This window comes from Cervus elaphus, chromosome 10, assembly GCF_910594005.1.
Source record: "Cervus elaphus chromosome 10, mCerEla1.1, whole genome shotgun sequence".
Lineage (NCBI taxonomy): Eukaryota > Metazoa > Chordata > Mammalia > Artiodactyla > Cervidae > Cervus > Cervus elaphus.
The window spans coordinates 33,683,471-33,699,830 of record NC_057824.1 but is presented as its reverse complement, the minus strand read 5'-3'; the positions used below and the strand labels follow the sequence as shown (position 1 = coordinate 33,699,830).

The following is a 16,360-nucleotide window of genomic DNA, read 5'->3' as shown; positions in this document are numbered from 1 at the left end:
GAAACTTAAAAGTTTTTGCACTACAAAGGAAACTATAAGCAAGGTGAAAAGACAGCCCTCAGATTGGGAGGAAATAATAGCAAATGAAGCAACAGACAAAGGATTAATCTCAAAAATATACAAGCAACTCCTGAAGCTCAATTCTAGAAAAATAAACGACTCAATCAAAAAATGGGCCAAAGAACTAAACAGACATTTCTCCAAAGAAGACATACAGATGGCTAACAAACACATGAAAAGATGCTCAACATCACTCATTATCAGAGAAATGCAAATCAAACCCACAATAAGGTACCATTATGCGCCAGTCAGGATGGCTGCTATCCAAAAGTCTACAAGCAATAAATGCTGGAGAGGGTGTGGAGAAAAGGGAACCCTCTTACACTGTTGGTGGGAATGCAAACTAGTACAGCCACTATGGAGAACAGTGTGGAGATTCCTTAAAAAACTGGAAATAGAACTGCCACATGACCCAGCAATCCCACTTCTGGGCATACACACTGAGGAAACCAGATCTGAAAGAGACACGTGCACCCCAGTGTTCATCACAGCACTGTTTATAATAGCCAGGACATGGAAGCAACCTAGATGCCCATCAACAGACGAATGGATAAGGAAGCTGTGGTACATATACACCATGGAATATTACTCAGCCATTAAAAAGAATTCATTTGAATCAGTTCTAATGAGATGGATGAAACTGGAGCCCATTATACAGAGTGAAGTAAGCCAGAAAGATAAAGACCAATACAGTATACTAACACATATATATGGAATTTAGAAAGATGGTAATGATAACCCTATATGCAAAACAGAAAAAGAGACACAGATGTACAGAACAGACTTTTGGACTCTGTGGGAGAAGGTGAGGGTGGGATGTTTCGAGAGAACAGCATCGAAACATGTATATTATCTAGGGTGAAACAGATCACCAGCCCAGGTTGGATGCATGAGACAAGTGTTCGGGCCTGGTGCACTGGGAAGACCCAGAGGGATCGGGTAGAGTGGGAGGTGGGAGGGGGGATCGGGATGGGGAATACATGTAAATCCATGGCTGATTCATGTCGATGTATGATGGGAACCACTGCAATGTTGTGGAGTGATTGGCCTCCAACTAGTAGAAATGAATGAAAAAAAACAAAAACAAAAACAAACAAACAAACAAAGCTGGCTTAAAACTCAACACTCAAAACACAAAGATCATGGCACCTGGTCCCATCACTTCATGGCAAATAGATGGGGAAACAGTTGAAACAGTGACAGACTGTTTATTGGACTCCAAAATCACTGCAGATGGTGACTGCTGCCATAAAATTAAAAGATGCTTGCTCTTGGAAGAAAAGTTATGACCAACCTAAACAGCATATTAAAAAGCAGAGACATTACTTTGCCAACAAAGGTCTGTCTAGTCAAGGCTATAGTTTTTCCAGTAGTCATGTATGGATGTGAGAGTTGGACCATAAAGAAAGCTGAGAGTTGAAGAATTGATGCTTTTGAACTGTGGTGTTGGAGAAGACTCTTGAGAGTTCCCTGGACTTCAAGGAGATCAATCCAGTTAATCCTAAAGGAAATCAGTCCTGATTATTCATTGGAAGGACTGATGCTCACACTCCAACATTTTGGCCACCTGATGCAAAGAACTGACTCATTGGAAAAGACCCTGATGCTGGCAAAGACTGAAGGCAGGAGGAGAAGGGGACAACAGAGGATGAGATGGTTGGATGGTGTCACCGACTCGATGGACATGAGTTTGAAAAGCCCTGGGAGTTGGTGCTGGACAGGGAAGCCTGGTATGCTGAATCCCATGGGTTCGCAAAGAGTCAGACACGACTGAGTGACTGAACTGAACTGAACTGATTTATTTGAATTTTTTTTCTTTGTTTCTTGTTATTTTTTCATTCATTTCTACTAGTTGGAGGCCAATCACTCCACAACATTGCAGTGGTTCCCATCATACATCGACATGAATCAGCCATGGATTTACATGTATTCCCCATCCCGATCCCCCCTCCCACCTCCCACTCTACCCGATCCCTCTGGGTCTTCCCAGTGCACCAGGCCCGAACACTTGTCTCATGCATCCAACCTGGGCTGGTGATCTGTTTCACCCTAGATAATATACATGTTTCGATGCTGTTCTCTCGAAACATCCCACCCTCGCCTTCTCCCACAGAGTCCAAAAGTCTGTTCTGTACATCTGTGTCTCTTTTTCTGTTTTGCATATAGGGTTATCATTACCATCTTTCTAAATTCCATATATATGTGTTAGTATACTGTATTGGTCTTTATCTTTCTGGCTTACTTCACTCTGTATAATGGGCTCCAGTTTCATCCATCTCATTAGAACTGATTCAAATGAATTCTTTTTAATGGCTGAGTAATATTCCATGGTGTATATGTACCACAGCTTCCTTATCCATTCGTCTGTTGATGGGCATCTAGGTTGCTTCCATGTCCTGGCTATTATAAACAGTGCTGTGATGAACACTGGGGTGCACGTGTCTCTTTCAGATCTGGTTTCCTCAGTGTGTATGCCCAGAAGTGGGATTGCTGGGTCATGTGGCAGTTCTATTTCCGGTTTTTTAAGAAATCTCCACACTGTTCTCCATAGTGGCTGTACTAGTTTGCATTCCCACCAACAGTGTAAGAGGGTTCCCTTTTCTCCACACCCTCTCCAGCATTTATTGCTTGTAGACTTTTGGATAGCAGCCTTATTTGAATTTTATTGTATCAAAAGAAATAACTTTGCTCCCTACTGTGAAAAAAATAGAATTACTGTATGATCCAGCATTTCTGCTTCTGGGCATATTCCAAAAGGAATTAGAAGCAGGATTATTTTATATGACATTCAAAGCAGCATTTATTCATAATACCCAAAATTTGGAAGCAACATAAGCATCCACTGACCAATGAATGGATGAGCAAAGTGTGGTATATAATACAATGGGATACTATTCAATTTCCAAAAGGAAGGAAATTCTTCAATATGCTACATTATGTATAAACCTTGAGGACATTAAGCCAAGTGAAAGATACCAGTGAGAAAATGAAAAATACTGTATGGTTCCACTTAGAGTAGTAAAAATCATAAAGACAGAAAGTATAATGGTTGTTTCCAGGGTAGGGGTAGGAAAGAAGGGAGAGTTATTGTTTCATAGTGTTTCATACCCAGATATTCAGTTTTACAAGATGAAAAGAGTTATGGTGATGAATATTGGTGATGGTTGCACAACAATGAAAATACCACTGAACTGTATATGTAAAAATATTCAAAATGTGAAATGCACGTATATTTTAGCATGATAAAAAAAATGAAAATAAAAAAGGTTGGAAAGGAGACTCTGTAACAGACTATGACATTAACCCATAGAAGAGACAACCTAGGTGTCATGGCCCAAGGTTTTAATTTGAAATTCCCAGAAGGTGGTAGAGCATCTATTGTGGAGATAATGGTTTTAAATGACATTAATTAATTCATTTATTCATTCAAGAGCAGTATCAAATTCTGTGGCAGGTATTGTTTGGGGCCCCAAGAATAGCTAGTGAACAAAACAGACATGGTCTCTGCCCTTATGATGCTTGATCTAATTAGGCTTACAAAATAAATTTCTTATTATCATTTTGCTCCCTATGCAACTTGCCTAGAGACACACAAGATGACATTAAATGGCAAAGAGGCCATAATCATTATAAATCATTCTTATTATAGTTCATTATAAATTAATGAAGCAGCCTTTAATTTATATATATTAGTCTGTGAACTTATTTACCCTAAGTCAGCTCTGAGACACTGACAATTTTAAATCCCTGAGTCTGAGAGAATGAAATCTAGATGTAATTATGTCATTACCCTATCAAAAAAAGGGCATTTTGTAAAACCTTTGATTGGTAACCATCTGACTTTGCTAGGTAACAGCCTGAATTCTCTGAGCATTTTCATTTTGCACTTCTGCACAGTGCAAGAAACAAACTGTGTACAAATTAAATAAATTATAGAAATGTAGGGGAGGAAAATTTGCCACCCCCAAATGTCTCTTTCCATGTGGGCAAGCTGAAAACAATTGAGCCTAGAGGACTCAGGAAAGTCTTTCTTTTTACTTCCATTTAAGCCTTTGACTGTGTGGATCACAATAAACTGTGGAAAATTCTTAAAGAGATGGGAATACCAGACCACCTGACCTGTCTCTTGAGAAACCTATATGCAGGTCAGGAAGCAACAGTTAGAAGTGAACACAGAACAACAGACTGGTTCCAGATAGGAAAAGGAGTACGTCAAGGCTGTATATTGTCACTTGCTTATTTAACTTATATGCAGATTACATCATGAGAAACGCTGGGCTGGAAGAAGCACAGGCTGGAATCAAGATTGCTGGGAGAAATATCAATAACCTCAGCTATGCAGATGACACCACCCTTATGGCAGAAAGTGAAGAGGAACTAAAAAGCCTCCTGATGAAAGTGAAAGAGGAGAGTGAAAAAGTTGGCTTAAAGCTTAACATTCAGAAAACTAAGATCATGGCATCTGGTCTCATCACTTCATGGCAAATAGATGGGGAAACAGTGGAAACAGTGTCAGACTTTATTTTTTTGGGCTCCAAAATCACTGCAGATGGTGATTGCAGCCATGAAATTAAAAGATGCTTACTCCTTGGAAGAAAAGTTATGACCAACCTAGAGAGCATATTAAAAAGCAGAGACATTACTTTGCCAACAGAGGTCCGTTTGGTCAAGGCTATGGTTTTTCCAGTGGTCATGTATGGATGTGAGAGTTGGACTGTGAAGAAAGCTGAGCACTGAAGAATTGATGCTTTTGAACTGTGGTGTTGGAGAAGGCTCTTGAGAGTCCCTTGGACTGCAAGGAGATCCAACCAGTCCATCCTAAAGGAGATCAGTCCTGGGTGTTCATTGGAAGGACTGATGCTGAAGCTGAAACTCTAATACTTTGGCCACCTCATGCGAAGAGTTGACTCATTGGAAAAGACCCTGATGCTGGGAGGGATTAGGGGCAGGAGGAGAAGGGGACGACAGAGGATGAGATGTCTGGATGGCATTACCGACTCGATGGACATGAGTTTGAGTAAACTCCAGGAGTTGGTGATGGACAGGGAGGCCTGGCATGCTGCGATTCATGGGGTCACAAAAAGCTGGACATGACTGAGAGCTGAACTGAACTGAACTGAAGCTGCCTGAAATATTTTGGAAAAGGGCCTTTTCTAGGAATAGAGCTATTATGAGAGGTATCTGCTAAGAATATAGGTTAGCTGTGTGGAGGAAACTCAGGCAGGGACTATAGATTAAAGTCTATTCTGTGTCCCATAGTTTCTGCCTGGCCCAGCAAATGTATTTTTACCAAACATTTGTTTTTTTCAGCTCCATTTGAATTGTCTTCCTCCCTTTTGAATTCCAAAACCTCTACTCCCAACATCTTTTGTCTTGAGCTGAAGATGGTATTTAAGGTGAGGGTTTCAGCCATTTTAGTTAGTTACTTAGTGCTCCTGGGTCTCTCCCATGTATATATGTTACTAAACTTTTGTTTGATTTCCTCCTGCTCTATCTCGCATCAAGTTAATTCTTAGACCAGTCAGAAGCACTTAGAAAGGTAGAGGAAAATTTCTTCCTCCCCAACAGAAACACACTTAGGTCAAAATTTTAAACTCATTTCTAGTTAATTTTAAAGTCATTTAAAGTTAAAACTAGAACTTCTCCTATGGTGACATAGACATATTAATCCTTTATTTTTCTTGGTGGTGGTGGTTTATCTGTGATGTCATGTCTGACTATTGTGACCCCATGGAGTGTAGCCCACCAGGTTCCTCTGTCCATGGGATTTCCCAGGCAAGAATGCTGGAGTGGATTGCCATTTCCTTCTCCAGGGGATCATCCCCACCCAGGAATCAACCCAGGTCTCCTGCATTGTGGGTGGACTTTTGCATTACCGGCAGACTACTGTATTGCGTGCCAGATGCTTTACTGACTGAACTGTAGGGGAAGACTTTTTTTCTTGACTAACTCCTAAATCTTTTACCACAAACAATAGGGCCCAAGCTCAACATCTTCATATAGGCTCACCTGAAAATATAGAAATTCAATAGCATTATATATATATATATATATATTTAAAAAGCCATAACTGCAATGACTTTATTCCAATGCCAACTGGGTGGGGTTTGCTCTCTAACTGATGCAAGATTTTAGAGGTAGAAGTTTTGTAAGTTTTTTTAAGGTCATTATCACTCACTTAAGGAAGACTTCTTCCATGGTAGTGATTGAAGCACCAAAGTTGGCAATGCCCAGCTCTTCTTTTTTCATTTCCAGAACATTAAACAGAGCTTCGAACCTGGAAAGAGAGAAGGAAGAGGAAAGGAAAATACTAGTACAAGTCTAGAAAATACTAGCACAGCTCCTATTAAATGGAATCAGGAGAAAAAAATATGAGCACTTACTTTTTTCCCAATTAATATATAACTTTATGTCCAATTGTATTCTTCCCTATTTTTTAAAAAATTTTTTAATGTGGTAAAATGTATAAAACATTAAACTTACCGTTTCACCATTTTAAGTGTTAAATTCATTTAAGTTTAAATCCAAGCAGCATTAAATACACTCACAATGTTGCACAATTATTACCACCATGCATTTCCAGAACAATTTTATAATCCTAAAATACACCCCTTCCTCCATTTTCTCAACTTCACATTATTTTCTGTTTCTATTAATTTGCCTATTTTATGTGCCTCACATAAGTTAGAATCATACACTGCTTGTCTTTCTGTGTCTGGCTTATTTCACCTAGCATCATTTTTTTCTAGGTTCATCCATGTTGTAGCATGTATCAGAATTTAATTTCTTTTTAAGGCTGAATAATTGTTGTATGAAGACATAACTTCATATGCTGCTTATCCATTCATTCGTAAGTGGGCATTTGGGTTGTTTCTACTTTTTGGATTTTGTGAATAATGATGTGAACATTGGTGTACAAATGTCTGCTTGAGTTCCTGCTTTCAAATATTTTGGGTATACTCTAGAAATGGAATTGCTGTGATCACATGGTAAGTCTATGTTTAACTTTTTGAGGAACTAGTATACTGTTTTCCATACCAGACATACCATTTTATATACCTAATAGGAACACACGAGTTTTCAATTTTCCACACTGCTACCAATATTTATTTATTTTTGTTTGTTTTTTATTTGCCTTTCCCTAACTAAAGGAGATCAGTCCTGGCTGTTCATTGGAAGGACTGATGCTGAAGCTGAAACTCCAATACTTTGACCACCTGATGTGAAGAGTTGACTCATTGGAAAAGACCCTGATGCTGGGAGGGATTGGGAGCAGGAGGAGAAGGGGACAACAGAGGATGAAATGGCTGGATGGCATCACTGACTCAATGGACAAGAGTTTGAGTAATCTTCAGGAATTGGTAATGGACAGGGAGGCCTGGCGTGCTGCGATTCATGGGGTCGCAAAGAGTCAGACACGACTGAGCGACTGAACTGAAGTGAACTGAACTGAATGAGTAGTTATGTCAAGCATCTTTTCATGTGCTTATTGGCAAATTGTATACTTCCCTTGGATAAATGTTTATTCAAATCTTTTGCCCATTTTAAAATTAGGATATTAGAGCTTTTTGTTTTTAGATGTGATTTCAATATTGTTTTGTTCCATAATAATTTCTGGTTGGCCATGGGAAAGATACTTTGTAGCTCTTTATTCTGTAATGCTTATTGTGAAACAAATGGAAATAACAAAGAGATATTTACTTTACCAAATTTCTCCCCACTAAAACTTGATCTTTGATATGAATTCTTTTGTCCTTTTAAAAAATAATCAACATATTTTCTGTAAGTGTTAAGGACTATAGCTAGTTAATAAAAGTTAATTTATTCCCATGTGGTTCCTGCATCAAATGGGAAAAGAGTTCAAATTACAGGAGGTGTAAATCACTAAATGACAAAAAATGTAGTTACTGAAGTACAAACTGCATATCAAGAAAGAAAGATTTAATCAAATAGGTAGGTGAATTGTATGGCACCTTTGCTACTTGTGTAGTTATATCAAGGATCCTAAAGAACAGTATTACCAAGGAAGAATGAACACTGTTTTAGGTTCAAAGACTTCCCTGGTGGCTCAGATGGTAGAGTGTCTGCTTACAATGTGGGAGACCCGGGTTCAGTCCCTGGGTTGGGAAGATCTCCTGGAGAAGGAAATGGCAACCCACTCCAGTATTCTTGCCTGAAAAATCCCATGGGCGGAGGAAGCTGGTAGGCTACAGTCCATGGGGTCGCCAAGAGTCAGACACCACTTCACTTTCACTTTCTTTAGGTTCAAAAGATCTCCAGAAACCCATTGACTTCTTAAACACTCTCATTCCCAGTGAGGGACTATCAAGAATATAAATGATCAGCCTTGGAGGTGGTGGACTAAACACTCTCCATCTGCTAAATTTCCTCTGTATTTTAGTTAAATTCCATTTCCGTCTAACTTTATCCAGCTTGGATATTGGTTCTATTCTCGCCTTTCAGTTCAGTCTGACCCTGCTTCCTATGACAATTTGTCATGTGACTCCTTGTCATTTTTATTCTTTTCCTACTATAGTGACCTATTCTGTGAATTACACAGGTTATTGACATCTAATTCTGGTAGTTTTTTCTCTTTCATTAGTTGGTCTATAAATATCCTGTTACAAAAAACTTCATTGTGAACAGTCTTTCCTAACTTCATGATACATATTTTATGCTATGTTAGATAAACTCACTGCCCATGGCCCAGAAACCTGCATCATATATGTTGATATTAATCTGTGTGACTAGTTGTTCATTTCCCAGTTGCTAACCAAATTAATTATAGAGGAGAGACACACAGATGGGAATCCCAAGTAGAATTATCATCAGTGTGTCTCTCCTGTATAATTAGTTTGGCTAACTACTGAGATCAAATTCCTAGTTTTCTCTGTGTTATTGTCACCCTTGCTCCAAGATTTGCTTGTTTAAGCTGCTTTTTTTTTATCACCTTATATTTCCCTAGACTTTATTCACCACACATAAAATTTATATACCATAAGGACCATACCATTAGTTACCCCTTATTAACCAGGAAGTTATAAATATTAGGTTGTAAACCTTCCTCCGACTCTGCCACCCGCAAAAGAAAAATGGAAAGAAAAATATTAATGTCTTGAATGAACTTGAACTTACAAGGCAATTTTTTGTACAGTGAGAGAAATCTTCAGCTGTGAAATCAACTGTAGTTAGCAAATGACAGCTATAAACTCGATACTTGGTTTGTTAGTAAAATACTACCGATGAAGCTTTTGTTGTTGTGTAGACGCTAAGTACTGTCTGACTCTTTGCGACTCCATGAACTGTAGCCTGATTCACTAAACTTACTAAACCCTAAAAATTAAAATGATTTCTGGTCACCCAAACCATTCATCTAGGACTCTCTGAAACTATACCTGTGTGCATGCTTTTTGGGTAGGATAAATGATAATTCAGCTCCAAGACAGCTCTCCAAAATGGCATCTGGAATATGAGACTGAATAATTGCACAGATCTTTTCAAGATCACAATATGGTTCCTTCTCCATGAATATATGATATCCAGCACCTGAGAGAAACCATTTAGAAGACCAAATGAAGCAGTTTTATACTTTTCCATCTCCCTTTAAGAGCAAATTTTGCTCTCCTTGATTCAGTTACCTAGGTCCACAAGGAAGAAGACAGGATATGTCACAGACATTCTGCTAGGACTCTGAAGAGTCTCACACCTAAAACTTCTAAATGTTATTCTAAGAACTAAGACACTGAATAAACAGCAACTTCCTCTGTAATTTCAATCACTTTCTCAGTGAATAATAATAATCTAGTGTATACAACCAGATATAGTAGATATATGAAGAAAGGCCCCTGTTATGTGGCTACTTAGTTTTGAAACTGTTATCTTGATAAATATTCTTTTATTATCACTGGCTGTCCATCATGTATTAAGCACTAATCTTGAACCTGGGGATAGAGCAGTGAAAAAGCAGGTAAAAATTCCTGCCTAGTCGAAGGAGACAGGTAATAATTAAGAGGATTAAGTTGAAATATATACTGTATTATAAAAAATTAAACAGAGAGGAAGATATGAAACATTGAAGGAATGTTGTTAAATTGTAGACAGAGATCCATGGAAAGCCTGAGAAGACCTTAAAAAATCAGAGAACTATTATTCTTAATTAGTGCATTGCCTATATAGAAAAACTATTTTTTGGAATTTGAGGAAAATACTATCACTTTTGTATGTATACATTTCATGATACAAATGAACTTACTTACAAAACAGAGACTCACAGACTTAGAGAATGAACCTATGATTGCTAAGGGGAAGGGATAGTTAGGGAGTTTGGGATGGACATGTACACGCTGCTATATTTAAAATGGATAACCGACAAGGACCTACTGTTTAATACATGGAACTCTGTTCAGTGGGAAAGGAGTTTGGGGAGAATGGATACATGTATGGCTGAGTACCTTCTCTGTTCACCTGAAACCATCACAACATTGTTAATCAACTATGAGTGAGTGAGTGAAGTCGCTCAGTCGTGTCCGACTCTTTGCGACCCCATGGACCGTAGCCTACCAGGCTCCTCCCTCCATGGGATTCTCCAGGCAAGAGTACTGGAGTGGGTTGCCATTCCTTCTCCAATTATACCCCAATACAAAATAAAAAGTTAAATAAAACAGATGAAAGGTTGCATTTAGAATAAAAAAAATAAATGTATGCATTTCAAATGGTCATTGTATTTGCATTTATATTTCTTATTAAGATTTTAAAAAAGAATAACACTTTTCAGCATAGATCTCTTAGCTGAAATCTGACTTATTTATCTAGCTGTTAGTAGGAAAGACACTATTTCATTTTACAAATGAGGCAACCTCAGAGAATGAAGGGACTTATCCATTATTTACTAGCTTTAGAAACCAAAACTATTACAAAAATAATACATAAATAATATTATTTTTCACTTCTCAGGAATCATGACACAATAAATTTCTCAACTGTCTTGTCCTCTTACGACCTGAATCAACAGAAAGTGTCTTCTTTTGAAGAGATGCAAGGTAATTAGTGAGAGCTGAATGCTGATTTTTGATGGAATTTCCTATTCTATCAAAGAACTGAACACAAATTCTAGGCTTTTGAGTAAAATGTAAGTTCAGTTTAAGTTTATTTAAGGCTTAGCAACTATAAGAAGGGGCTTCCCTGGTAGCTCAGTTGGTAAAGAATCTGCCTGCAATGTAGGATTCCCTGGTTCAATTCCTGGGTCAGGAAGATCTGCTGGAGAAGGGATTGGCTACCCACTCCAGTATTCTTGGGCTTCCCTTGTGACTCAGCTGGTAAAGAATCCGCCTGCAATGCGGGAGACCTGTGGGAGACCTGGGTTTGATCCCTGGATTGGGAAGATCCCCTGGAGAAGGGAAAGGTTACCCACTCCAGTATTCTAGCTTGGAGAATTCCATGGACTGTATAGTCCACGGGGTTGCAAAGAGTCAGACACAACTGAATGACTCTCATTTCATTTCACTTCACTAATTATAAGAAGGGACCTGAATGTCTCAAAGTATTCTACCTTTAAAATATCTAGTTACATACTATGTATTATTTTACAATAATAATATAAGTACAATTAGTGAATGCTATTAGAAAGCATTATAAATTATCAAAAGCATACTGTTTAAATCATGTGGATCTTAACTCAGGCATCCCCAATTCAAATGGCATAAATCTAATATTAGATAGCTTCCCTCCCCCTATTTGTGATAAAGGTCCCTAGTGTTATTTGCTTAGCTGTGTCTGTCTCTTTGTGACCCCATAAACTGTATCCTGCCAGGGTCCTCTATCCATGGAATTCTCCAGGCAAGAATACTGGAGTGGATTTGCCATTTCCTTCTCCAGGGGATCTTCCCAACCCAGGGACTGAACCTGGGTGTCCTGCTTGGCAGGTAGATTCTTTACCATCTGAGCCACCAGGGAAGCCCTAGGTATAGAAATCCCTATAGAACTCAAACCTATAATGTGATCATAAACTTTGAACTAAATGGATATATAACTATGACTTATCTGGGCCACAGTTTTTTATTCTATAAAATGAAGTTGTTGTTTTGAGTATTAAATATGCTGCATAAAGTGGATACCATAATAACCAGTGTAGAAGAAATAGTTAAGGTTAGTTAAAATGAATTAAAATAGTGAATAAATGAAGAAGGAATTCATCCCTAATTACTTTCATTTACATTTATACCCTACAATTTTGAATTCCTAGGACTGTAATTTTAGCCTTCATTATCAATTTTATCTCCTAAAAAAGTTTTATCAAAGTCAAGGACTGTATTATTACACTGACATGATTCTTTCATTCTACACTACATCCAGAGTTATCTCGTCACACTGGGGATTTGATATCGGTTTGGCAAAGGAGAAACTAGGCTCATAAACAATTGATTGCTCTAGTTTCTCCCCTGAGCCAATCAATCACTCAATAAAATAAATACATCTGAGCGCACAATTGCATTCCAAAGACAAAGAAAACTGTTAGTACATGCAAAATGGGAGAAATAAGTATGGCCTTTATAGGTTGATAAAAGCATTTCCTGAGTCTAAAGCTATGTCTTTGAGGAAAAAGTAAGAACGTATAAGGAATATGTAGATTGTAAAGGGCCTTAAAAACTAACTAGAATAGTTGCCACCTAATTAATAAGACAGAGGGAGTCATTGAAGTTTTTGGTATTTAGAAAAAAATATCATTGAAATCTCATTAGAGAAATATTTTTAAGCAATCAATATCCTAAGAATAATCAAAGGGGGAGAGACCGTATGTTTTTTTCAGGAAGATTGAAGAGCCACAGCACTGCAGGGTCCCCTTGACCATGATGGCAATTCGGTCGCCCAGGATGTCCGCTTCATCCATGTAGTGAGTGGTCAGTAAGATTGTGCGATCACGTTTAAACTGCTGAAGGACGTCCCAAGTGGCTCTCCTTGAGACCGGGTCCATTCCAGACGATGGCTCATCAAGTATCACTACCTAAAAGCCGGAAGAACAGTTTCATAACCACTGAAAATTGATGCTATAGTACACGTCTGATAATTTACTATTTGAGGGGAACACTTTTAAGTGAAGACTGAGAATCTAGACTAAAAACAGTAGTAAAAGCAATCCCAAACTAAACAATTGAGCCAATACTGCCAATTTCCTCTGATCATTAGTGCCAATGTTCCCTTAAGATTCATATCAACTCTCAGGTTTTTGTCAGCTTTCTAGACTGGTTATCAGAAATCCATTTTTAGTGTCCCCTCTCCCTGCCCTCCTCCATTCTCTCTTCCTTAATACCTTGGAGCCCCCTAAAAGTGCTATAATGATGGAGAGTTTGCGCTTCATTCCTCCACTCAGAGACTTTGAAAATGTATCACGCTTTTCTAGCATGTCAAAAGCAGACAGCATATGGTTAATTTCATTAGGAGACATCTTTTGATGTATACTTTTTACCTAGAAAGAGGAGTCAGAATTTACACTATGCATTTAGCCTTATCCTTAGAAATTTCTTAGATCTTAAGTTTTCTTATATATCTATACAGATAAATAAAGTTTCTGGTAACTATATCTTTAAAACATTTTATACTACCTCTGTTCTGACGTTAGCTATATAGTATCTTCTTCCCATTGCCTCCTTTTATGTCTAGAGTTCCTAAATTTAAAAAAAATGTTTTTTCATAATTAATAGACACACCTGAAGCTCATGAACAGAGCGAAAAAAGAAACACATCTGTAGCTTCCAGATATGATGAAGTAAGCCCACACACCCCTTATCTCCTACTGAACTCAATTATTAAACCTGTAAAACTACTAAAAGGTAAACAGCAGCATTTGGAACAGGAAGAACACCATAATTTAAAGTGCCATTGAATTTTAATTGGTTGAGTTTACCGTTTTCACTTATGTATCCCATAGTCTGAACTGAAAAGCAATCCAAAGCATTCATCTGAGCACTGCAGAGCAGACAGAATAAGATTAAGGAAAAACTTTCCAGTTTTGGCTTGAAGAGTGGAAAAGAGAAAACCCCTAAAGCTCTGAGAAAGTGTAGAAGAGGCAATCCTAGTTTTTCCTCTGAGGAGGGGAAACTTCTCAATTCAATTGATTCATGCTTCAGAAAAGACATAACCAAATTTACTTGCTTTTTACCACTCTGTCTTCCTGCCACTTGGTTGTGGCTCAGTCACGAAAGTGGGTGATTTCTGGCAGGAGGACTAGAAATTGGAATCCTGGGGAACCAGAATGCTTGGGAGATAATAACAGAGAGGAGCAAGAAAGTGATACCATAAAGTTGTTCATGAACTCTTGTGTTTATCCCATTGTTTGCACATATGGATCTCATTAGTACGTGCATAGGTGAAGTCTAAGTCGCTTCAGTCACGTTTGACTCTTTGTGACACTGTGGATTGTAGCCTGCCACGTTCGTCTGTCCAAGGGATTCTCCAGGCAAGAATTCTGGTTGCTGTGCCCTCCTCCAGAGAATCTTCCTGACCTAGGGATTCAACCTGCATCTCTTTATGTCTCCTGCATTGGCAGGCAGGTTCTTTACCATGCTGATGAGTAAATTCCTAACCAGGTGTGAGCTGTGTATATGATAATATATACACAGAGAGACTGGAATAGTACTGCGAAGACTTTACACATGACATTGGACCCACAACCCACAGAGACGATATAAATAAGATGGAGAATCTCATGAAGCATTGTTGAAAATATCAAGGATAAAAATAAAAACTAACAGGCACACAAAGAATCACAAAAGTCTCAACTCATATAGTCAACAGACATTAGTGATTAGGTGGCACAGATGTTGGGATTAACATAGAAAGTATCATCAGAGAGAGCAGCTGGGAGCTGACCTGCCTGCCAGTCATGCTGTGATGGCTTCCTGGCTTTGCTGTCTTTGCTGAGGTCCCCGCTGCTGGACTCTGGCTCCAAATTTAACCTAAAGTAGGTTAAGATGGTGAAATAGAAGGATCCCAAGCTCACCTCCTCTCATGAGCACACCAAAATCACAACAATCTGCAGAACAATCATTGGTGGAAAAGTCTGAAACCTACCAAAAAAGGTCTTTTACAACTAAAGACATAAAGACGGAAACACAGTGAGACAGGTATGAGGGATGGCCTTGCAATATAATCAAACCCCATATCCCTCAGTGAGCAACCCAAAGGCTGGAGAAAATTGTACCACAGAGGTTCTTCCACAGAAGTGAGAGTTCAGAACCCCATGTCAAGCCCCCCAGCCAGGGGATCTGGCACAGGGAAGAGGAGCCCCCAGGGCAGTTGACTTGGAAGGCTGGCAGGCCTTGACTGCAAGAGCTCCACAGGATAGAGGGAAAAGAGACTTTACTCTCAAAGGGCATACAAAAAACTCACATGCACCAGGAACAAGGACAAAAGCTGTAATTTCATAAGAGCTTGGGCCACAACTACCTGCTAGCCTTGCAAGGTCTCCTGGGGAAGCAGGGGTTGGACATGGCTCACTCTGGGGACACAGACACTGGTTACGGACACATAGGGGAGAGTATTCTTCTGTATGAATTCTCTTGGAGGCTGACATCTTGCTTGGGTCATCAGCACCAAGATCAGGCCCCACCCAAAAGTCAATAGGCTCCAGTGCTAAAATGCCTCAGCTAAAATGCCTCAGTCTAAACAACTAAGTCGTTGGGGCTATATTCCCATTCATCAGCAGATGGGCTGCCTAAAGATTCTCTAAGCATACAGACAACTATAAACAAGCACTTGGACAGCTCTGCCCAGCAGAGGGCCAAGACTCAGCTCCACCCACCAGTGGGCAGGCAAGAGCCCCTCCCACCAGGAAGTTTGCACGAGCCTCTGGACCAGTCTCACCTACCAGGAGGCAGATATCAGAAGCAAGAAAATTATGGTCTTGAAGTCTACAAAATGAATCTGTGAATCCCGGCCAGGCACTACCCTTGGAACAGCTGGCTCCTGGCCCTTGAAAAGTGCAGTGCTGGGACAGAAGGCCAGCAAGGTTGAGAAACATAACTAATCTTTCACATACATAAACATACAAATATCAATTTTGACAAAACTAGGTGAAAGAGGAATATGTTTCAGATTAGGAACAATACAAAAACCTGGAAGAAAAACTAAGTGACATGGATATAGGCAATCTACTTGGGAAAGAGTTCAGCTAATTGATTATAAAGATGTTCCAAGAACTCAGGTGGAGAATGTATGCACACAGTGAGAAATCAGTTTTTTTTAAACAAAGAACTAGAAAATATAAAGAACAATGAAATAGAATTGAAGAATACAATAATTGAAA

General features: G+C 38.9%; 1 protein-coding gene across 1 annotated transcript in view; it reads right to left on the bottom strand.

The window, feature by feature from the left end:
• Positions 1-16,360, bottom strand: part of LOC122702003 (phospholipid-transporting ATPase ABCA3-like) — a 223,302-nt gene that overhangs the window by 104,286 nt on the left and 102,656 nt on the right. Inside the window, exons 13-16 of the mRNA XM_043915525.1 lie at positions 13,367-13,522; positions 12,850-13,060; positions 9,456-9,606; positions 6,239-6,337 (exon numbers count right to left, since the gene is read on the bottom strand). Of these exons, the coding sequence (XP_043771460.1) occupies positions 6,239-6,337; positions 9,456-9,606; positions 12,850-13,060; positions 13,367-13,522 (617 nt within the window). The remainder of the gene's footprint in view (positions 1-6,238; positions 6,338-9,455; positions 9,607-12,849; positions 13,061-13,366; positions 13,523-16,360) is intronic.